The 21123-nt window shown below is 37.5% G+C and overlaps 2 protein-coding genes across 2 annotated transcripts in view; both read right to left on the minus strand.

The window, feature by feature from the left end:
• The window catches only part of LOC6036631 (neuromodulin), a 220728-nt gene extending 200572 nt beyond the window's left edge, over positions 1–20156 (minus strand). The window contains exon 1 of the mRNA XM_038256062.1: positions 19770–20156. Within this exon, the coding sequence (XP_038111990.1) occupies positions 19770–19890 (121 nt within the window). The 5' untranslated portion in view covers positions 19891–20156. The remainder of the gene's footprint in view (positions 1–19769) is intronic.
• On the minus strand, positions 2858–15095 carry LOC6036635. The gene is made up of 2 exons (XM_038256059.1): positions 14954–15095; positions 2858–5455 (listed from the first exon to the last, which is right to left on the minus strand). Exons 1-2 carry the CDS (start codon positions 14971–14973, stop codon positions 4288–4290), a joined length of 1188 nt encoding a protein of 395 aa, XP_038111987.1. The 5' UTR covers positions 14974–15095; the 3' UTR covers positions 2858–4287.
• Positions 20157–21123: the final 967 nt, after the last annotated feature.

A 21123-nucleotide genomic window follows, 5' to 3' on the forward strand; every position in this document is an offset into this window, starting at 1 on the left:
CTCACGACTGCGGCGGGTTTGTTTATGTCACGGTTTTGCGGTTCAGTGAATGGATCTGAAAAATTCGTGTATGCGTCGCCGATTCTCGCGTCATGACCCCTGACATTTTCAGCTCTGCTCAAAACATTCAAGTTGAAATTATGAGCACTCTCAAACTGCTGAGCAAGTTTTTTGAGCTTTCTCCACATTAGTTAATAGGATATTATCACCATCTTTTAAAGAAGGGATGGATAAAAATGCTATGGAAGCATCTTAAGCAACCATGCGCACCCACGTTTATCTATGGGGATAGCAAGAATAATTGGGTGCACATGGTTGCTTAAGAGGATTCCATAGCATTTTTTTTATCCAAATTCTATCTATCATAGTTACTTTGTTAAAACTGAAGCGTTTACGTGTTATCGAATGATTACAAGGCCTCATTCGAAAATGAGAAATGTTAAACAGAGAAGGATTGCACAGATAAAAAATCATGGAAATATTACATCTGGGAAGGGGTACATCTTTTATGTCAGAAAAAAGGTGTAAACTTACCTCTGGAAATGTGTAATTTCACCTCTTTTCTCGTGTAATGGCACTTTTTCAGTCTAAATTGAGGTAAAATTACATCATGAAAGAGGTAATAATCAACCTTCCAAAATTACAGCTTCCAAATTTACATTATTTTTTACTGTGTGTTTCATGTGCAAGAAAAGAAATAAATTTTATTATGAAACGTTTTTAAAATTCATAACTTATTGAAAAATTGTCATAATACGTTGAAATGAGTTAATTTGTGGTTAAAAAGTGTTCCAGCATGTTAAGGTTTATTTGGTTTGTTGTTGGCATTTACTCAAGTGAAACATAAAGAGCACGAATGAGAGTCCAACGAAAAGCTTTCAAACTCGAAAATAAAGCTTCGAAAATGAAAGCTTTTCTCTATAAAGACGTGGCTGCAATATTCGAGCTGTTTAAGGAAATCTTATACTTAATCTTAAAACTCAAGCAATGAAGTAAAACACGATTTCTGTTAGCAAAACTGGTTGTTTTCTTTATTGTGTATCACATGCTAGAAAAGAGAAATATTTGGCAAAAAACGTTTTGCAGACATGTACCGGGATGCGCTTTCCGCCACCATCCCTCTGCAGATATGGCGTTTTGTTGAGTTGTCGGTGCTAAGTATGCTAAATAGCCTGGAAAATGAAGGTGGCGCTGATCCTTACCCTATACCGTAGAAATACAAATGTGAGCCTGCTTACAAAAGATGCTGTTTCGCTACTGGACTATTCTGGTTTAAAATCGATCCAACGTTAACTGTTTCGGTTTGCGGCAAATCTTAACTATTCGTTTCGTTTCACTCTCTGCGACGGCATTGGTGTGTTTGGCAAATTAACTCGTTGAAAGCGTTTTATTTTGTTTTTTTTTGTTTCCTGATTTCTTCTACTCAACTATCATACTTTTTTTTTTGTTTCGTTACTTTGGTTGCTCTATATCAAATTTCGACACACCTCGAAAAACTTTGTTCCTCTAACACGTGGTGGTCGCACACTACTCGATACACACTGCTTCTTCTCTATGGCAAAACCCGACTAGAATTCGGTACTGAACGGTATCTTTCCTCATATCAAGAGAGTGGTTGGAAATATGGCTTAGATAAAGTTAATGACGAGTCGCCACGTGGTTTCTTCTAAATTCTACTGATTGGACTCTGGTGGTGTGGCTCTTTCTGTGATGAAAATGTCATTTTTTTAATTTTTTTTTGTTGGTGGGTGGGTGGCTAACGGGGGAAAAAGGTCGAGTTGAGCTAAACTTGATGTGATCTACTGACATTGAGAAACTACTAGCAGAGAAAAAGCGTTACTGATTTGATTTAGTTTGGTGGAAATATGCTAGGTTAAGCTTAATTTTGGTTTTCATGTTAGTTTTAGAAGGTTTTTTTTATGGGAACATAAGGTAATATCAGTTAGTAATACTTGTTTTTTCACATTTTGAATGCTTTTAATAGTACACCAATTGAAATGCTTGGAATTATAATATTTATGCATTTCAGCCTTGGAATCAAGTTACAACATTCCAGTGTTATGTATTCTTAGATGAGCACTTTGCGAAAAATGATACTTGTTTTATTTTGTACACCCAAACCAAACAGTTCTGACATCGATTGAGTTTCGCAAACAAATGTTTATTACAAAGTGATAGAATAGAGCAATATCATCGAGGTTTATTTTCAAAAAAAAAAATCAGGTTGAACCAATCCTGTTTGTTTAAATAATTGCCTGTAGGTGTAGAAAAGTTCCTTAAATACCCTCGAAGTAATTTCCAACCAATTCTGTCTATAACACTAAAAAATCTCTTTAGTCACGACATCTCAGGGTAGTGTTTACAGGTCATTATATCGCATGGGATATTATAGATACAACAATGTACAAAGCTGTTTTTTTAAACAAAAAAATTACAAAATGTATGTTTTTGCCTTTTTCAAATATCTCATGCGTTTTTTGATTTTTTTTTTTTCAACTTTGCATGGGACAATAGTTGCCCAAAAGTTTGAAATGAATCAAAGAATGTATAACATCGTCTTCAAACAACTTCTCTTAGAATCTGAAATGGCAGCATTGTTCTTAATCTGGATCAGACGTGCATCTTTTCCAAGTGCTCCTTTAGAAGAACTTGTTGAGATTTAAACATTTTTTTTATGATTTCAAGAGTGTTGTACCTGTGATTAGAGTTTAGAAATTGTACTTATCGTTAAGGGGTTACATACAATTCTGTTTTCAGGGCATCAAAATATAAATTTTCAACTGCCACGATATCTCAACACTGTCTTGACCAAATCGGCTCAAAATTTTGGTGAAAACTCATTAAACCAATTCCGTGTGCATGACGAAGCCCGATCTTCAAAAAATTTATTATAAAAAAAGATAAAAATATTTTTGTGTTTTTCATATTAATAAATCGTTAGTTTTCGATTTTTGTATTTTTTAAAAAGCAATTTTAAAAATTGGGTTTCGTCATGCAAACGGTATACATCTTGAGAGCAGCCATGCCAGATATACAGATAAATCTGTATTTACAGATTTTTCGATCCCAAAAATCCCAAAAATCTGTATATACAGATTTTTTTAAAATGATTTTTTTAAAGTTTCAAGAATTTAGTAATGAAATTATGATTTAATATGATTAAAAAGCATAAATCTGTTATTAAAAAAAAATAAAATGTCTTCTATGGATTCAAATTAGACATAACACAGATTTATTTTCAAGAAAATACAGATCTCCCCCCAAAAAACCTGGCAACGTTGCTTGATAGCCTTCACCTCAAATTTCAGCCAATTTGGTCCATCCCATCTCGAGATATTGTGGCACCCGTAAATCAACTCGGTGTTTAGGGACAAACGCCAACAAAGATTGACAGCCCGCTTTGCGCATGGCAAAATTTTGAGCTTAAATCGTCTCTTACTCAGTTTAATCATGAAATATCTTCAGGAGTGATTAAAAATCATCTTTTGAGTGGATTTAACAAATGTTTTGTAATTTAAAATTTTGTGATTTTCTACATGTATGTAACCCCTTAAGCCAAAGACCTTTAAAATAATAGAAGAGCTCCGTGAGATATTAGGAGATAATTAAAACCTTACACTCATAATACTGAGAATATAAAAACCGTTCAATTTTTCACTCATTGTCAACGATATCTTCATTCGATGTCAGAGATACTGTAAATTCTGTCAGAGGATTTGTTTTCCCTCGTTTGGGCGTAACAACAGCACCCACAAAGATTACGGTTGCTGAACTGGATTCGTTGTTTTCACGTCAATTTTAAGAGTATCACCTCCTACACACTACAGTGAAGCAGTGCTCTCCGTTACAATTACGTTACACTTACAATACTCAAAAATCCACACTGAGAGGAATTAAAAAACGTACAAATCGTGTGTTTCTGTGTGCGTGTGGGGGGTTACAAAAATCCATCCAAAAAACAATCTTGCATAGCAGTTTTAAGAGCACTTCTATCTATCTTTGAGATTATCCCGCGAATGTGCGCGATGTGCGCGAAGCGAAAAAAGGGAAGGGGGTGGTGTTAAACACTGACCGCGAAAGTGTGTGTTTGAGCTTTGTAAGCTCGAGCGAATGAAGTTTGTGGTGTGCTGCTTTGGTGAGGTTTTTTTGTTTTTTTTTACCCTTTATGATTACCGGATGAAGTGCACACAATGGATCGTTGAAAGCTCGTGGAATATCTGTAAGTGTTATTATCTTTGAGGGAGGGGAAGAGTTTGCAACTCTTCCCGATGAGTAACGTTACTGTCTTTAGAAGCTCGATAGCTTAGCCAAGGCTAAGCCGACTAGTATGCAGCTGAAGTTGATGGTGACTTCCGAGACTCCATTTCCTGAGCTCGTCTTTGGTTTCATTTCAGCGGATCCGGTTGTTTTCATGGTCGGCATAGTTTCCGTAGTCTTACTGGTATAAACTTCGTTCAGTTCTGAGGCTGGTTTGTGCGTCGAACCATGAGTTGTAATGGGTTTGGTAGTTTTAATGGGTACTCCCAAGTCCGAAGACTTGCAGCACATTTGCTTCTCTACCTTAAATCCCGTCGAGCAGACCGTTGCCGGTCGAGCAACCGGAGTTTCAATGCCCTTCTCGTTCAGAAAGTTGATCATGTCCACCAAATATACACAGTCGAAGGAATTTCCCTCCAGATATACCTGCTTGAGGGACTTCATTTGAGTCAGGTGAGCATAATCCAGCTGGGCAAAGCCAATATCGTTGAAACGAAGCACTCTTAGATTCTCCAGCACAGACAGTTTGTCCACTTGAAGATCCGATGGAAGCAAATTGTTCATCGAGAGGTCCAACAGAGTCAAGGAAGGCAGGTTTGGCAGATTATCGTAATCGAGGTAGAGGGCACCAACGTCAGCCAGCAGCAAGTACTCCAACTGATTCAATCCATTGAACATTCCCAAATTTATCACGCTTTCCTTCGACAGCAGCTCATTTCGGCTCAAATCCAAAATTGTAACATTCTTACAATTTCTCGTAATGTTCGAAACATCCTCCAGCCTGTTCGACTGCAGATGGATCGACTTGATCGGAGAACTTCCCGACTGTTGATGCACGATAACCTTCTCAATGTAATTATCCGTAGCAAACAGCTCCTCCATCGCGTTCGTAATGACCACCGACTGCAGCTTGCAGCGCACCACGTGCAGCACCCGCATGTCCTTGCCAAACTTGCTCAGAAACTCCTTCGGCAGGTGGTCCAGCTCGGATTCCTCGAACGCGATCCGCGTCTGGACCGAGTTCCCGGGCGTCTTGAAGCCGATGCTCGCCGTTGACTTGGCGCTGTAGCTTACATTCCGGAATATGCAGAACTCGCCCTCGCCGTACTCGAGCTTGCCGATGGTGCACTCGTACGTTTCGGCGGTCGCAAGGTGCAGAAAGGTGGTGAGAACTAGCCCCGCTAGCAGAGCCGTAGTCCTGAGAGAGGGTCGAGATTTGTTAGCAGACATTTTGGGTGAGTTAATTTGTGATCGAACCCGGTGATTGTCAGTCAGTTAGGGTTAATAAAATATACAAGGTATTCAAACAAATAGAAGCTAAATAGATTAATATTATTTAATCAGAAAGAGAATATTGTCCTATATATTTTGGAAAATATTAACATAGCTCTGCTGAGTACATATTTGACTCCTCATTAGCGTGGTTCACGTTTCTATGAAAAAGACAAAAGTTGTTATTTTGTCTTGCATCAACCGGAATTTCGTTCTTTTATGTCCCCAGAAGCACTCCTGAAAATTTGAGCCCATTTGGTAAGGTCTAGGAGCTCCAGTTTTAATTTGAAATTTATATGGGATTTTGATTTATTTTCCATGGAAACTATCATTGTATTAGGAATCGATGAAATGACTTGATTCTTATAGTAGAGAAGGTTTTGAACTGGGAACAACTTTGAAGAACATACCAACATGCTAGAAGTGACCCTTTAAAGATACAGATACTTTTAGATGGTGACTTTGAAGGCCAGCCACCATCTAAAAGTATCTGTATCTTTAAAGGGTCACTTCCTAGCATGTTGGTATGTTCTACAAAGTTGTTCCCAGTTCAAAACCTATCTCCTACTATAAGAATCAAGTCATTTCATCGATTTATAAAAAATCCTAATACAATGTAAAAAGATAGTTTCCCATGGAAAATAAATCAAAATCCCATATAAATTTCAAATTAAAACTGGAGCTCCTAGACCTTACCAAATGGGCTCAAATTTTCAGGAGTGCTTCTGGGGACATAAAAGAACGAAATTCCGGTTGATGCAAGACAAAATAACAACTTTTGTCTTTTTCATAGAAACGTGAACCACGCTACTCCTCATGCATGCATCATTAGGACTAAATGATTGAGTGGGCCTGCTGATTGATGGAGCACTTTGATTTCTTTTACGTAGTTAATGTGACCTATGAGCAATATTCAGGTGTATTTTTTATATACGTTCATGACAATCATTATTGTATCCATCTATTTTTAGAATTTACCAATTAAAAACTAAATGAGGTTTAAAAATTTGAGTGCATTTAAATGTCCAGACATATTCTAAAAGTTTTTTTTCAGTAAAATTCTTTACGAAATCAACGGCATTGTCGTTCACGCATTGTATAAATCCTCTCTACCCGAGCAGGGGTAAATAACACGGGAATACCAAATTTTGGTATTACTTGGGCAAATAACAGGGACCAAAATGTGCCCTTGGTTGCCCAGTAATAGATGGTAAAATACCATGAAATCATACCAAAGTCTAGTATGTGGAAGGGCACAACAATACCAAACCATGTTATTCCAAGAGTAAAATAATACCTCAAAATAAAACCATTTCAATACCAAGTTGAGGTCTTCTGGATTTTTGAACATTGCTTGAATACCAAAACTTGGTATTGCCATGGTTTAATTTTTAAGTATTCCCGCGCCCTTGGAAAATCAGATTTTGGTATTCCTGTGGTCTTCCAAATACATGATTTTGGTATGATTTCATGGTATTTTACCATCTATTACTGGGCAACCAAGAGCACATTTTGGTCGCGTGTATTTGCACAAGAAATACCAAAATTTGGTATTTTCATACCATTTTTAGTGCAACAGTTGCAGTTAGTGAAAAAACGGAAATGATCCATATGCAACAGCCAAATCTACTCACCTGATGATTCCATGTTGTTCTTAGTGATATTCTTCACCACATTGAATGCATTTGTCATTGATGAACGGCCTGTGCTTGAAGTTCTTGAAGATTCTAAAAAATAACAAGATTGAAAAATAAGTGTTATTAAAATGAAACTGGATTGAAATTCACCAAAATTTTATAATCTGTCGATTAACTCGTTTTTCAAAGTTGGTTATCCCAACTTAGAGAAATCTCAACGCTTTAAAAAAATCTTAGTGGGTATATAAAAAAAATTAAAATCAGCTTTAACACTTTTGGGTTTCAAGTCATTTTAGCACAAAATTAATTATCTCATCAAAATTTATAAAAAAAATTCCCATAGTTTCAGAGGAATTTGATGAAACCTTTCAAAACCAAAATAATACCAATATGTGGCATCCTGACTTAGAAATTTTTCCACAATGTCAAGTCATTTCTTTAGGGGGCATATCAAAAATGTTAGAAATCAAGTTTGAAATTTCCGGTTTTCAATGAAAGCATTCGCTTTGAGACATCATTTTGGCGCAAAATTAATTATTTTGTCAAAATTGGTCAAAATTTTCCCATAGTTTCAGAGGAATTTGATAAAACACTTTAATACCAAAATAATACCAAAATGTGCCATCCTGACTTAGAAAATTTTCCACAATTTCAAGTCATTTCTTCAGGGGGTATATCAAAAATGTTTAAAATCAAGTTTGAAATTTCCGGTTTTCAATTAAAGCATTCGCTTTGAGACATTATTTTAGCGCAAAATTAATTATTTTGTCAAAATTGGTCAAAATTTTCCCATAGTTTCAGAGGAATTTGATAAAACACTGTAATACCAAAAGAATACCAATATGTGGTGTTCGACCATTGACAAATTCTGCAATTTTGCAATATCAAAACAATACCTTTTATTTGGTATGATAGCACATTTTGCTCTTGCATAATCCTTAAGACAAATTTTAAAGGGTCCAGGAATACCAAAATTTGGTATTGATACCAGAGAAAGGTATTATTACGCATTTCCCTTGTTATTTTCCCATGCTCGGGTACCTGACACTTCTTTAAAGGATCACAAGTCTTCGCTATCCGACCCCTCTTCGATTTGCGTGAAACTTTGTAGTAAGGGGTAACTTTTGTCCATAATCACGAATACAATGTTCGTTTTTTGATATCTCGTGATGGAGGAGCGGTATAACTCCTTCCATTTTTGAACATGCGAAAGAAGACATGTTTTTCAATAATGTTCAGCCTGACATGGTGATGAGATAGAAATTTGGTGTCAAAGGGACTTTAATGTAAAATTGGACGCCTGATTTGATTTGATAGTTTCGGAAATTTTGATATTTGGGGGTTTACTGTGTCCACGTGGTTTGTGGATGGTCCAAACCCAAAAAAATGGAACGGTAACTTCAACTCGCTGGTTCTCGGGCATAACTCAACCAATCTTGACGAATCTTATTTCTAGTGATTTGTAAGGATGTGTGCATGATCGTAGACCGGTGGTGTAGTGGTAAGCGTGATTGCCTCTCACCCCAGTTGGACTGGGTTCGATCCCAGACGGTCCCGGTGGCATTTTTCGAGACGAAATATGTCTGATCACGCCTTCCATCGAATGGGGAAGTCAATGTTGGCCCCAGTCAATAAAGGTCGTCTCCCTTATTCCTGTCTCGGTGGAGTCGTTGGTAGGCAGTTGGACTCGCAATCCTCCAAAGGTCGTCGGTTCGAATCTCGGGGTGGATGGAAGCTTAGGTGTAAAAAAAGGTTTGCAATTGCCTCAACAAACAAGCCTTCGGACACCCAGTTTCGAGTAGGAATCTCGCAATCGAGAACGCCAAGGAAATGCTGTAGAGCGAACAATTTGATTTTTTACCATGCGATGCGATACGATCCTAGACCTTTGATGAAATCTGTAATTTTCGCAACGTATGGGATTTGACAGCGCGCATTTTCCAAAAGTGCGGCGCGTCGTTTCGAGGCTGGTATGCCGCGTGTCTTTTTCGGGAATACGCACAATATGCCTGAGAACCAGCGAGTTGAAGTTACCGCTACAATTTTTTTGGGAGGCTTGGTCGTTCTAGTGTTAATAAGAGGCATCCTTCACTGTTTACCGATTTCACGCCACGCCCAAACAAAGTAACAACCTAATTCGATTTTGGTCATTCTTCCCGTTTTAGACTCTCCCTCATTATTGGAGACATAAAATGTGCCCACCTGACTGCATACCAAACAGTAAACCCCCTCTGGGATTATAACCCCCCCCAAAAAAGCGTCGCGGTGCCGTCTGCACTCCCCTATCCTAACGTCCCACCCAGCATATGTAAACAAAGCTCAATTTGGGCGTGTAAATATAAACAATTTTGCTTGCGTTTGACTCATGCCCTATACGCTCCGTGGTTAGTTCAGCAACCGTCCCATAGTCAGCTTGCATCGCGGTGTCACGTGGCGATCGTTGGCCACTCAAATTAGATACAAATTAGAGCAGTCACCGCGACATTTCTGAACAAAGTTCCAGAGCGACTCAACTGTACAGTAGCGTGGTTCACGGATATATGAAAAAGACAAAAGTGTTCAATTTCGTTTGCATCAACCGGAATTTTGAAGTACTATGACCCAAAAAGCTAGCCTGAAAATTTTAGCTTACTTGGTTATGGTTTAGTTGCTCCAGTTTTGATATGAAGTTAGAATGGAATTTCAATAAATTTAATTGATTTATTTTTCACTTTTTAACTCTTCTTCTAGAAAGTTTTCCTCAACCCGATAAAACTTTATCATGTAAGTGTTTTCTTATAGGTTTTGATTCGGGGAACAACTTTGTAGAACATCGCAAAGCGCTAGGAAATGATCCCGAAAAGATACAGATTAATTTTTTTAGCATATTTTGAAATTTTGCCGAAAAAAGTAAACTCTAAAAAACATCCTGTATCTTTTCAGGACCAATTCTTAGCACTTTGCGATATTCTGCAAAGTTGTTCCCCGGATCAAAACCTATAAGAAACCTATGAATAGGAAAATTTGATAGGGTTTTGGGAAATTTTCTATAAGAACATGTAAAAAGTTACAATTCTCCATATTAAATTGAATCAAGTTCCATACTAACTTCAGATCAAAACTGGAGCAACTAAACCTTAATCAAATGAGCTCAAATTTTCAGGCTAGCTTCTGGGGTCATAGAACTTTGAAATTCCGGTTGATGCAAACGAAATAGAACACTTTTGTCTTTTTCATATATCCATGAACCACCCTACTGTACAGAGATTGGATCATTTTTCTAGTTACACTAGACATGCAAAAAAATCTTTTTTTTATATATTTGGATTTGGCTAATCTTTTTTAAATACAAGAAGGAGATGTTTTCGAGATTTACCAAGCTTGATAAATATGACAAGAGCTGAAAAAATCGTGTCTAGCCAAACATCTGTTCATAAGAAAACGCCGAAATGAGTAAAATGGCAAACCCTTAATATGGAAATCTAACCTAACATTTAAGTTCTCAAATTTTTAGACAGAGTTGCTAGATAAAAGAGTTTCTCATAAGGCTTTATGAGATGATTTTATGATGTATTAGGGGAAATATACCAATTTTAAGCCTAATAAGCGGTCGTGTTTGAATGATGCTGGATAATCTGGAGTGTTCCTTGCAATTTACTGAAACCAAGTACCAACGAGAACAGCAACTTTTTGTGAACATTTCTGTTAACTTTCAATTTTACTAAAAGTTATGCTATTCCTTTTACAAGCATTTAAAAAAATACTTCCCAACTGTATTCTTATCAGACGAGAATGCATTGGGCCACGCCTATTTTTCTATTTTCAGCTTAATTCTTTTTTCTACTAGTGCTGCCAGTTGTGCTGAAATTTTAAGCGTACACTCACGAAAAGTGGCATTTATAGAGAACGTTTCCTGGCATCACTGGCTCACTCCAACAGGTGCTGCTGGTGGTGTTGGAGGCCACCGTTTGTTCTTTATTTGCCGTCGCTTCTCGCTCGGTTTTCTGCAGCCTTTGATTGGAATGGGTCGTCAAAATTGAAACGTCAAAAGACTTTGCGCGCTTGTTTTTTATGGCGCTTGCTAATTATTTACATTTTTCGGGATTATTATTCAATTGAGTGACTAACTAATGTGCAAAAGAACATGTTGCCGGTAGTTGGAAGTAATTTCATATTTTAAGCGCTTTGAAAACGTTAGCGCAAGTGAAAAGATATTGACGGCGACTTTCGTTAAGCAGTTAAGCTCTCACCTTGCGTGCGGATGTGTGTGCCACCAAAATTATGAGAAATGGTCTCGCAAAATAGAAATTGTTATCAAAAGTGCAAGTGATCCGTAAATGGCATACATTTGCGTGCTTACTCGAGGCTGTGCTGTTGCTGGTAAGTTTATAGCCTAAATAGCAATTTTGGAGCTTTAATCGAGCAACAAACCCACCTTATGACGAAGATAGGTGTTTGATTAGAAAGCGTATATTTCCCCTAATTCGTTTCGTTTTTATTTAACCCTTGAGTGTAAACAGTAAAACATAGCCAGCTATCCCAGCATCAAAAGGGATGAGCAACTGCACTTAGTAACACACAAATTCTTCGCGGGTTTGCACTTGTTTTGCTATTTATCAGCATCAGTATAGCAGCAGCCAACCATGTTCGCGATGTGCTCGCGAATATAAAGTGTTAATAGGTTGATTAAATAATGATACATATGATGATGATGCTCGGTGAGTTGAGCCGCCACGCGGTAGAGAGGGCTGCTAAAGAGTTGCGTGCGTGGGTTTAACCTCAGCCGGACGGGTTGCATTTTTGACGTTAATGAGACGCGAGACATTTCTGCGCGATTGTGTGTGGACACAATCACGTGGCACTTGGGCCAGCTCTGGAAAGGGCCTTGAGATTGCATCGCATTTGGTCACTGGGTTTTAGGTTTTAGGCTTATTAAAGCAACTGGTTCAGTTAACATAGATTTGGATCAAGTACCGACACACATGTTATTTTTTGTGGAAAATCAACTCAGTTGTGGGCGTTAACTGTTATGAGCAGTGATTTGATCATTAAAAATACGTCTTTTTTGGTAGCAAAATTGCATTGACAACATCGAGCAACAAAAGGTTAAGCAAGTTTGCACAAGTTGATAGTACTGAAAGTTTTGGAACAGTGTGGACATATTATTTTCAACACATAATATTAAACAATTATATATTTTCTCAGTTTAAACTCAGTAAAAAAACTGTGAAGAAATTTTATCAGTGAATATTTTAGTAATCTCTGTTGCAAACTAAATTCAATCTAAGAGACAGATTCTTATGATTAAAATTTCGACAAAAAAATATAACATCCAAAACGTTGGTTTTATGTTTTGCATCATAGTTATTTAATTTGATCATCAAGGTTTAATTTAATGTATTAACTAATCATAAAAATATTTTTTTTTTCAAAAAAAAATCCACAAGAGTTTGACGCACTTAAACAGGCCCTCGTCAGCATAAAATTTCGAATAAAATAGGGTCGCAGAGCTCGAATTTAATGTAAAAAACAAGAAAATGAAAAAAACATAGTTCGTGATTCGATTATCCGAAGTCCCTTACACGGAGAAAAAAGAGTTCCTAAAATCGTGAACAAGCGTTCTTGAAAATAGGAACCTCGAACAAAGTGTTCAAATCCCATGGTACACCCAAAATTCAGAATCGAGATAATCGTTCTCTCAAAATTTATTGAGGGCTCAGTGCCAAAATCGATAGAATAATGGTACCAACTCACACCATCATAACAAATGAGTTCATTCGTTAGTTGAATCAATAAATCTCCAACAAGTGTCATACATCGACTTCTGACTTCTCCATGGTCACCAAGCTGTGGTGGCCGAGGCAGCTAAGTCATTGATTGGTTTGTCAAAGGTCTCTGGTTCGATTCCTTTGTCGACACTTTTGGTTTTTTGTTTGACGGATGAACTTTTTTTGCAAATGAACCTCGAGAGAATAGTTCTATCGCCCATCTCGAGCTGTGTTCTCTGCGTCCGTGAATGGTACCACTATTCTCTCGACTCGAGACCATCATTCTCTCGTACTAGCGCTGCCAGTTTTGGGTGTACGATTTTGAAAAACGTACCATGAAATTTGAACACTTTGTTCGTGGTTCCCATTTTCATGAACGCTTGTTCACGATTTTAGGAACTCTTTTTTTTTCGTGTACAAACCTTCGGATAATCGAAACTTCGGATAATTGAGGCTTTGGATAATCGAGTCTGGACTGTATGACGTAAAATCAACGAGGAGAAATTTCTATTAATATTTATATTTATAATTTCACTGCATTTCACGGCATTTGTCAAATTTCACGGTTTCCACGATATCGTGAGAAATCACTAACTAACGAATTTGTCATCTGATTTTTTCGCATTTCACGGTATTGACTAATTTTACGGCTAATATATGTTTTAACCAATTTCAATTTGTTTTAAATTCCACATATTTTTCTCCATAAAGAATTCATAGAATATTAGTCAAATTAAAACAAGTCTCATATTGTTTTCAAGACTAATTGACTAATTTGATTAGGAAAGTTAGTGCCAAGTTTTTGCAGAAATTTTCTAACAATTAAAAAACGAATCTTCTTTTTAAGATTACAATAAGGCCGTTGTAATTTCATAAAAGTTCAAAATATTTTTAAACGAGTCCAAACATGTAAAATATGATTAACAATGCAAAAATAGGCATTTTAGATTGTTCTCAGTTGATTAAACTTCTATTTCCATTGAAATTTTGATATTTTTTTGAAAAAAATATTTTTTGCCCCCTGATTTTTCGGATCAATTTTGAGGGGGGGGAGGGGGGGGGGGGGGCGACATAAACTTTGAAAAATATTTGCAACGGCCTAATATGTCTTGTATCACATTGACATCATTCTTAATTTGATATTTTTTTTTCGTTATTTTTATTAAATGCAACATCAAATTATTACGATAATTCCAAACTTCATTAGAAAGGTTTAAAATCTCATACAAATTTCTACCTTTTTCGCAAGCTTATGAGTTGAGGTGATCAAGAAACATTATTATAAGAAAAAAGTCTGCTATAAATTGTATCCTTTGATGACTTCTTTAAATATTAAATCACTTTCTAATATGAAAACTATTAAATTTTACTGATATCCAACACTTTGTTCATCAAAAAATCACAGTTCTACGGTTCCACACCTTGTCCACTCCATCAATCAAACCCCAGAGTCACGCTGTCGAACTCCACTTCTTCGTAAGTTACTTCTGTATTCACAACCCCCTCCACCTTCCCTAACAGGGCGCCCGCGATACCAATCTTAACGACTCCATCCCCACTAACCCAACCCCGTCGTCGTCTGCGAAAAAGTCTGTACTTTGCAAAGCAAGCAATCGATAAATTTGCCAACCAGCAGCGCGTCTCTTCCTACGCTGCATCAATGACCCGTGAAATTGGCGATTTCTGCGACGATGCACTTCCGTTCTCTCTTCCGCGTGGCACTTACTGAGTGCAGTTACGGACCTAGGCTAACATTAACCCTCTGGGGCTACAAGTGATCATAATTTGTGTCATGCAGCGTGTTATCTTTCTCCGGGTACAACCATAACAACACAGCTTTGCCGAATCACACCCAGTTGGTAATTTTTGTCTCCGCTTACGGCACACTCGCTATTTTTAGTCCATCCTGTTAACTAACCAAAAATCTAGATCAACACGAAAACGATTTGTTCACTAGCACCAACGCCAATTTGTTTCCGATAGGCCGACTGACAATCAACGGGACGGGTCTGGATAGTTTCAACCAAACTGTATACTTACTTGCCACAGCCGTAAGTCATTATTCCTTGTCGACTCTACTGGGTTTCGGGAAAAAAAGAACTCCCCACTGCTAGTGTTGCCGCTGCTAGTTCAAATGTACCGAACCGATTGACACCTTGCCGACGACTGAATAAACGCGCAGGCAGGCTTGCCACAAATACAGATTTTTTTGGCACATACCAAACACTCAATCGATTATAACTTTAAAGAATAATATTCTTACCAAAAACTGAACATGTCAAAAGATGCTAACAATGTTTATCTTTTTGGCCAATTTAACAAAAACTGCTCAAATTTATTTTAACTGTAAAAAAAATTCGTTTGTGTTTCGGGCCTGTGCTGAAAAATCTGTATTTTGTGGCAAGCCTGCGCGCAGGTCGTTGCTATAGTTGAGCTCTCTATTGTGTAGAGCAGTCTGGTGGTGTTAGTTAGAGGTGCTCAAAAAGTTTGTTTTGCAATACAATTGCACTGCTACTACTGATAACATCACCTTCAAAAACTAGGGAATTCCCAAAATCACAGCAAATCCATAAATAGTAAATTTCAATTATATTAATCAATAAATGTGCCACTTCATAACCTCAGAATTCTCCCGAACACAAAATTTCGTTGCAACCCAATAAAATAACCCTAATTTGAGCAGAGCATACAGCAAATGTGTCTTTGTATAATACCGGCGGCACCGGCACCGACCAAACCTGTGTTTGTCTCAGTCTCCACTCCAGACAGAGAGCAACACGCGAGTCCGCACCGCGTCTGCGTACATGCGCGACCTACGCGCGACGATAACAGCGAATGAAAATATATCACAACTACCGACAATTGCAAGCATGTATGCGAGTCAGGGTAAGATGGCAGACTGTGGTCACACAGTGATGTGTGATTTGTTAGGGTGATGTTGCTGGAAACGTCATATTTACAAATTTGACTTATGTGAATGACTTTCATTCGAAATTCTTAAGATTTTTGAACGGTGTTCCCAGAAAGACATCCTGTTGAAAGACTTATCAAATATTTGGAAAAAAAATTAAAAATTATTTTATTTACAATAATGTCAGATCATTAATCATAATAGATGAATGGAAAATTCTATCAAAGCCCTTTTCAAAAATTCTTACTACAGGAGTAATACATTTCCTATTACCAAGCTAACTTCAACTAAACGTAACTGATATCACCGAATAAAAGCAGACAATTCAGTGCGGTAACAGCTGCAGACAACTGCTAGTCCCCGCTACTACTGCCAATATGCTAGAACAATGAACGATGTTTTCCCTCCCGTGTACATAAATGCGTTCGGAAACGCTACGGCGCCAAGGGCGCATAGAAAATTCAAACCAATGTAATTATTAATTTATGAATTGATAGTATTCGAATTTCCCCCTTTATTGAAGCAAGGCTACTAGTTTGAGTGTTTGCTGTTGGGTACTTGTATTAAAAAAGCAACATTTATCTTTTGATCACATTAAATGTAATTTCATAGCAATAGTTTAAAGTCTTTCTGTTTTAATTAAGACCACGTCTAGGTCTACGAAGGGTTGCCAGATAAAACTGGGAATGCCAGATTTTTCAGATGTCAGCCAGAATAAGGATGGTACATGGTACCTTCCTCAATCTGTAACAACAATTGGTGATTCGGTGGGTTTGGACACAAATTTCATCCAGTTTTTCTTAAAATCCACCAAAAAAGAACACAAATATCACTTCAGTGGTCATAACTTGACACAGGGTTGCCAGATCTTTGATGTTTTGGGCTCGTTGGAAAGGTCTTTCGATTACCTAACCAACGGTTGGTTGGGTGATGGATCCGGATATAGTTTTAATACATTTAAGTGAGATACGGCCTCATAAAAGTACATAAATATCGCTTAAGTGGTCATAACTCGAGACAGGGTTGCCAGATGTTCAATGTTTTGTACTCGTTGGAAAAGTCTTGCGATTACCTAACCAACGATGTATAACATGACGATATTTGAATCGAGTTTTGGTCACTTATCCAAAATCCGGATAAATACAAAAACACATTTTTATACATAACTTTTGAACTACATATCGAAACTTTATAAAAAATCAATAGGTACGTATGGGACCTTAAACCAAATCGAATGCCACTTGGTTGACCAAAATCGGTTCAGCCAATGCTGAGAAAACTCAGTGAGAATTTTGGTCACATACACACACACAGACATTTGTTCAGTTTTCGATTTTGAGTCGATAGGTATACATGAAGGTGGGTCTACGAGCTTTCTATGAAAAGTTCATTTTTAGATCAGGATTATAGCCTTACCTCAGTGAGGAAGGCAAAACGCGTTTGAATGTTTGGCCTTGAATAAACAACAACGAGAGCACGCAATGTAAACAATAACAAACACGTTTGTTTTGGTTGACCATTCTGTGCATTGCCCCGAAGTTTGGTTGGATTTGGTTGCCAGAGTCCCGAGTTATAATTGAACATACTTACGCTAGTCGAGCCCGTACCTGTGTCAAACGCGTTCTGACCTAAAATCCCTTTGGCCACTTGTCGCACTTGCATCAATTTTTAGGCTGAAACTTCTTTCATATGAAAAGTAATAAATATGCTCAGAGTTTTTTCGGTATTTATTGAATATTTCAGGAATGAAATCGAATGTTGGGGATCTGTGACGGTAAAAAGGTGAGGCATTGTCAGCTGCACAAAATGGCGTTCTTAACTCAATTTGGTCCAAAATGCACGTACGACAAATTAGCACGACGGCGACGAGGAGTCGAATATTTCTCCAACAAGGCTCTGCCATAATCTGGCCCCGCCTTAACATAGATCATCTGTCCATAACATGAATCTATGAGGCACCTTTTTACTCTACCCTCTCCGATTACAATAAAACTTCGTTGACATGTTATCTTAGGCTTAAAGAAGCCATTTTTGTGCATACGGATCCATCTGCACTGGAGGGTAACACTTCAGAGGGACGGAAGTTATTAAATTATTTTTGCAGTTCGTATTTTATGTAGCGCTGTATCTCGAAGCCGTTGAATCGTATCAATATATGATCAGATACAAACCAGTTGAAAAGACGACCTTTTTAAAGAAATCTACTGAAATTAAAATACTAAGTCGAATTCAATGATGATCCAACAATTATTTTCGTTAATCTTTTTTGTGGACATAGCCTTAAATGTTTCTAAAAAACTTAAGAACTTTATTCATAAAACCCATATTTTTTATGTGATCTGGACGTCAAAATTATCAAATACCGATTAATCCACACGGGTAGGACGAGGTTTTGCAACGAGTCACATAAAACATTTTTTGCAATTTAGAAAAATACTTTTCTGAATAGAATTTTATGTCAAACATCCATTTAATTGAGAAAACAAGAACAAAATATTGGAAGATGTTTATTTTCGATTTTGGTGCTGTAAAGTTCAACTTTTTGTCAATCGAGTAAATAGTTTCACTATGGGTTTACAAAAATAATCTTTGTACAATTCCGTTTTGAGGTATGGGTTCTGAGTGCCAAAACGCACTGACACCAAACTAAAGAAGAGAAACAAACGATGCACTCAAAAAACCCTTTCAAAAGTGTAACTAACTCGTTGCAAAACTTGATTTTTTGCAGCACTAGTCGTATTTATTCAACTCGGTTGAACGGAAAAATCATCATTTGCAACTTGTTGCTTGAGTTACGATATGACACGGATACAGTTATAAATATCAACAAAAATTGGATTACGTTAAGTACGTAAAGATTCATTGAAAATTTAAATAAAATCATAAATTTAACTTGATTTTTTAAACTTTTGGATAGTTTGGCAGAATACAGGTTTGGTTCTATTTGCGTCCGATTTGGCGATATAATATAAAATTGAGTTTTTTTTTTCAAAACTTTTGATTGAAACTTGCATTGAATTCTACGTCAAGTGCTAATGAATCCAAGGCTCGTCATAAACAGTTTGATATAGTAGCTAAGCGTGAAAGAATAATCAATTTCAGGAACAACTGTTTGCTTTTATTTATTCTAGCAGATTTCTTTAGGAAGTCATAGCAATAATTAAATGCAAAGCAAATAAAAAAAATCCTTTAAATTTGATATATTGCGCCTAGAAAAGTGCAGTCTATTTGTATTTAATCTAATGAATCATAATTATTAAACTACCTGTATTTTGAATGGAAATTCGTTTATGAATCTGGAAATTTTGAAAAATGACCTTGAATTTTTTTTTGCTCTTCCCTCCAAGTTTATTAACCAGGGCAGAAGGACACAATTTGTATCATTAGGATATAACAAAATGCGTAAATTTTGCTGGTATTTCAGGAGGACATGATCCCCTAGGTGTACTGAACCCGAATCCCAAGTATGACTTTAATTGGTTGCGACAGGACCTCTAGTTTTGACTTTGAAGTTTAAATAGGATTTAACCCATAAAAAATTTAAAAAAAATAAAACATTTTTTTTTCTTTTAGTGAAATTTGAATTTCTCAAAAAAGCAACTCAGAGCTTAAAACAAGTGATTTAAATGCATTTTTAAAACAGATTTTATGACGCTAATTCATAAAATATACAATAAATTTGCTGATATTACTTGTAAGGTTCACAATGAAGCTTGATTTTTTAACTACTTGCTAATTACATATTCCATGTAACTTAAGATATAACTTAACCTAAGAACGAGAACAGATTTTAACCCAAAGTACACGAGACACATTTCCTTTTAGATTGTATCTCACCGAGTACATTACCAAATTACACCCCACCGAGTGCTAACCCACATTCCACAAACCGTATCTAAAGCAAGCAATTAACTTTTTCCCGCGCCAGACGCCCAGACGACTTACCTTCCCCGGTCTCATCCGCGAGCAGTTCCGCAAGCTCATCCTGCTCAGTTCTTTCGCCGTTGCCCCCATTTGCCGCCTGCGGATTAAAGTTGGGTATCTCCTGGCTAGTATTGCAACCCATCGTCGTGGATAAACTCGTTCTAATGGTAATCCTCTTGCATCGTCAGAACACTCTCAAGGTAGCACCGTGATTTTTGTTCGCTGTTTGAACGAACTTTGAACTTACATCTTCCTCCTTTCTTCGAACAATCATCAATCAATCACAGCGAAGCTGACGAAATTTTCGACCAAACAACAATATTTCACTACACTGACCTTCCCCGGGTTGGGGTTGGGATCTTCACTTGGATCTGTACGTAACCCCAGCCGGAACTTCACCAACTACGATCAATACCGAATCACTACTGAGCTGGATCCACCTTCTCCTTTGGCATGAACTAGGACATGTGATTAACCTGCGGTCATCAATAATGCATCGCATATTGGTTAAAGGAACACAATGTGTACAAAGTTCGCCCCGTTCCTCTAGCGATACACCACCCACAAAAAAAGTGGGGCCCACACGCGAGGTACGACGGGCTGCAGCGTTCCAGGCGTTTTCACCTACCGTCAACGCCACCTCGCAGTTTCACCTTGTAATTAGACATTCACTTTCCGCGCACTTTTTTCCCACCTCGGAACAAGCCCTAATTACACTGTTCACTTCCGCCCGGCCCTCCGGAACTATTTGCAAAACTTGTGTAGTATCGATTCCAGCCGAAGGCCAAGACCAGATGAGTGTGGCCGCCTAGCAAATCCCGACCGAGTTCCGATGTCCGTCTACGTAATTCCTGTGCACTGCAAGTTCGACGACGTGGCTCATATTCTCTCGCGAAGGTTCAAGTCACGTTTGGAGCTGGGATTGGGCCTCCGGAATGCCATCGCGCGGCTGTTCGCAGTGGAGTTCGGTTCGGTTGTTTATTCCAGAGTAAACAGTCCCCATGGTGATCGACGACGACGACCCGATTTGGGGACCGTTGTGGCGAGGTTCCGTTGGGGATCAAGGAGGGCGGGAGGTTTAACTATCTGTTTGAACGTTACACCTCCCACGCGGTGCTTAAAAGCATGAAGAACAGATTTTTTTAAATTTTTTTTATTGTTGCAAAATTGTGTTGTACAAATGCAATCGAAGTTTTTAGTAAAAAGTAAAATTATAATTAAATCTTTTATTACCAAAATAGTAACGAATAGCATTACTTTTCTATACAAGTGCTGATCAGCTGAACTTTTCAGCACTCCATTGATTGCTTTAATGAACATTACAGCACTGATATTTTCGGTGATTACATGTAGACAATTTCGTCGCTATAGAATG

The sequence above is a fragment of the Culex quinquefasciatus genome, chromosome 2, assembly GCF_015732765.1.
Source record: "Culex quinquefasciatus strain JHB chromosome 2, VPISU_Cqui_1.0_pri_paternal, whole genome shotgun sequence".
In the NCBI taxonomy this organism is placed as follows: domain Eukaryota; kingdom Metazoa; phylum Arthropoda; class Insecta; order Diptera; family Culicidae; genus Culex; species Culex quinquefasciatus.

Coding starts and splice junctions, on each gene's coding strand:
- LOC6036635 (XM_038256059.1), bottom strand. CDS start 14,973: ATGACTTACGGCTGTGGCAA. Junction 5,456..14,953: donor ATGACTTACGGCTGTGGCAA/GTAAGTATACAG, acceptor ACCCTCTCTCAG/GACTACGGCTCTGCTAGCGG.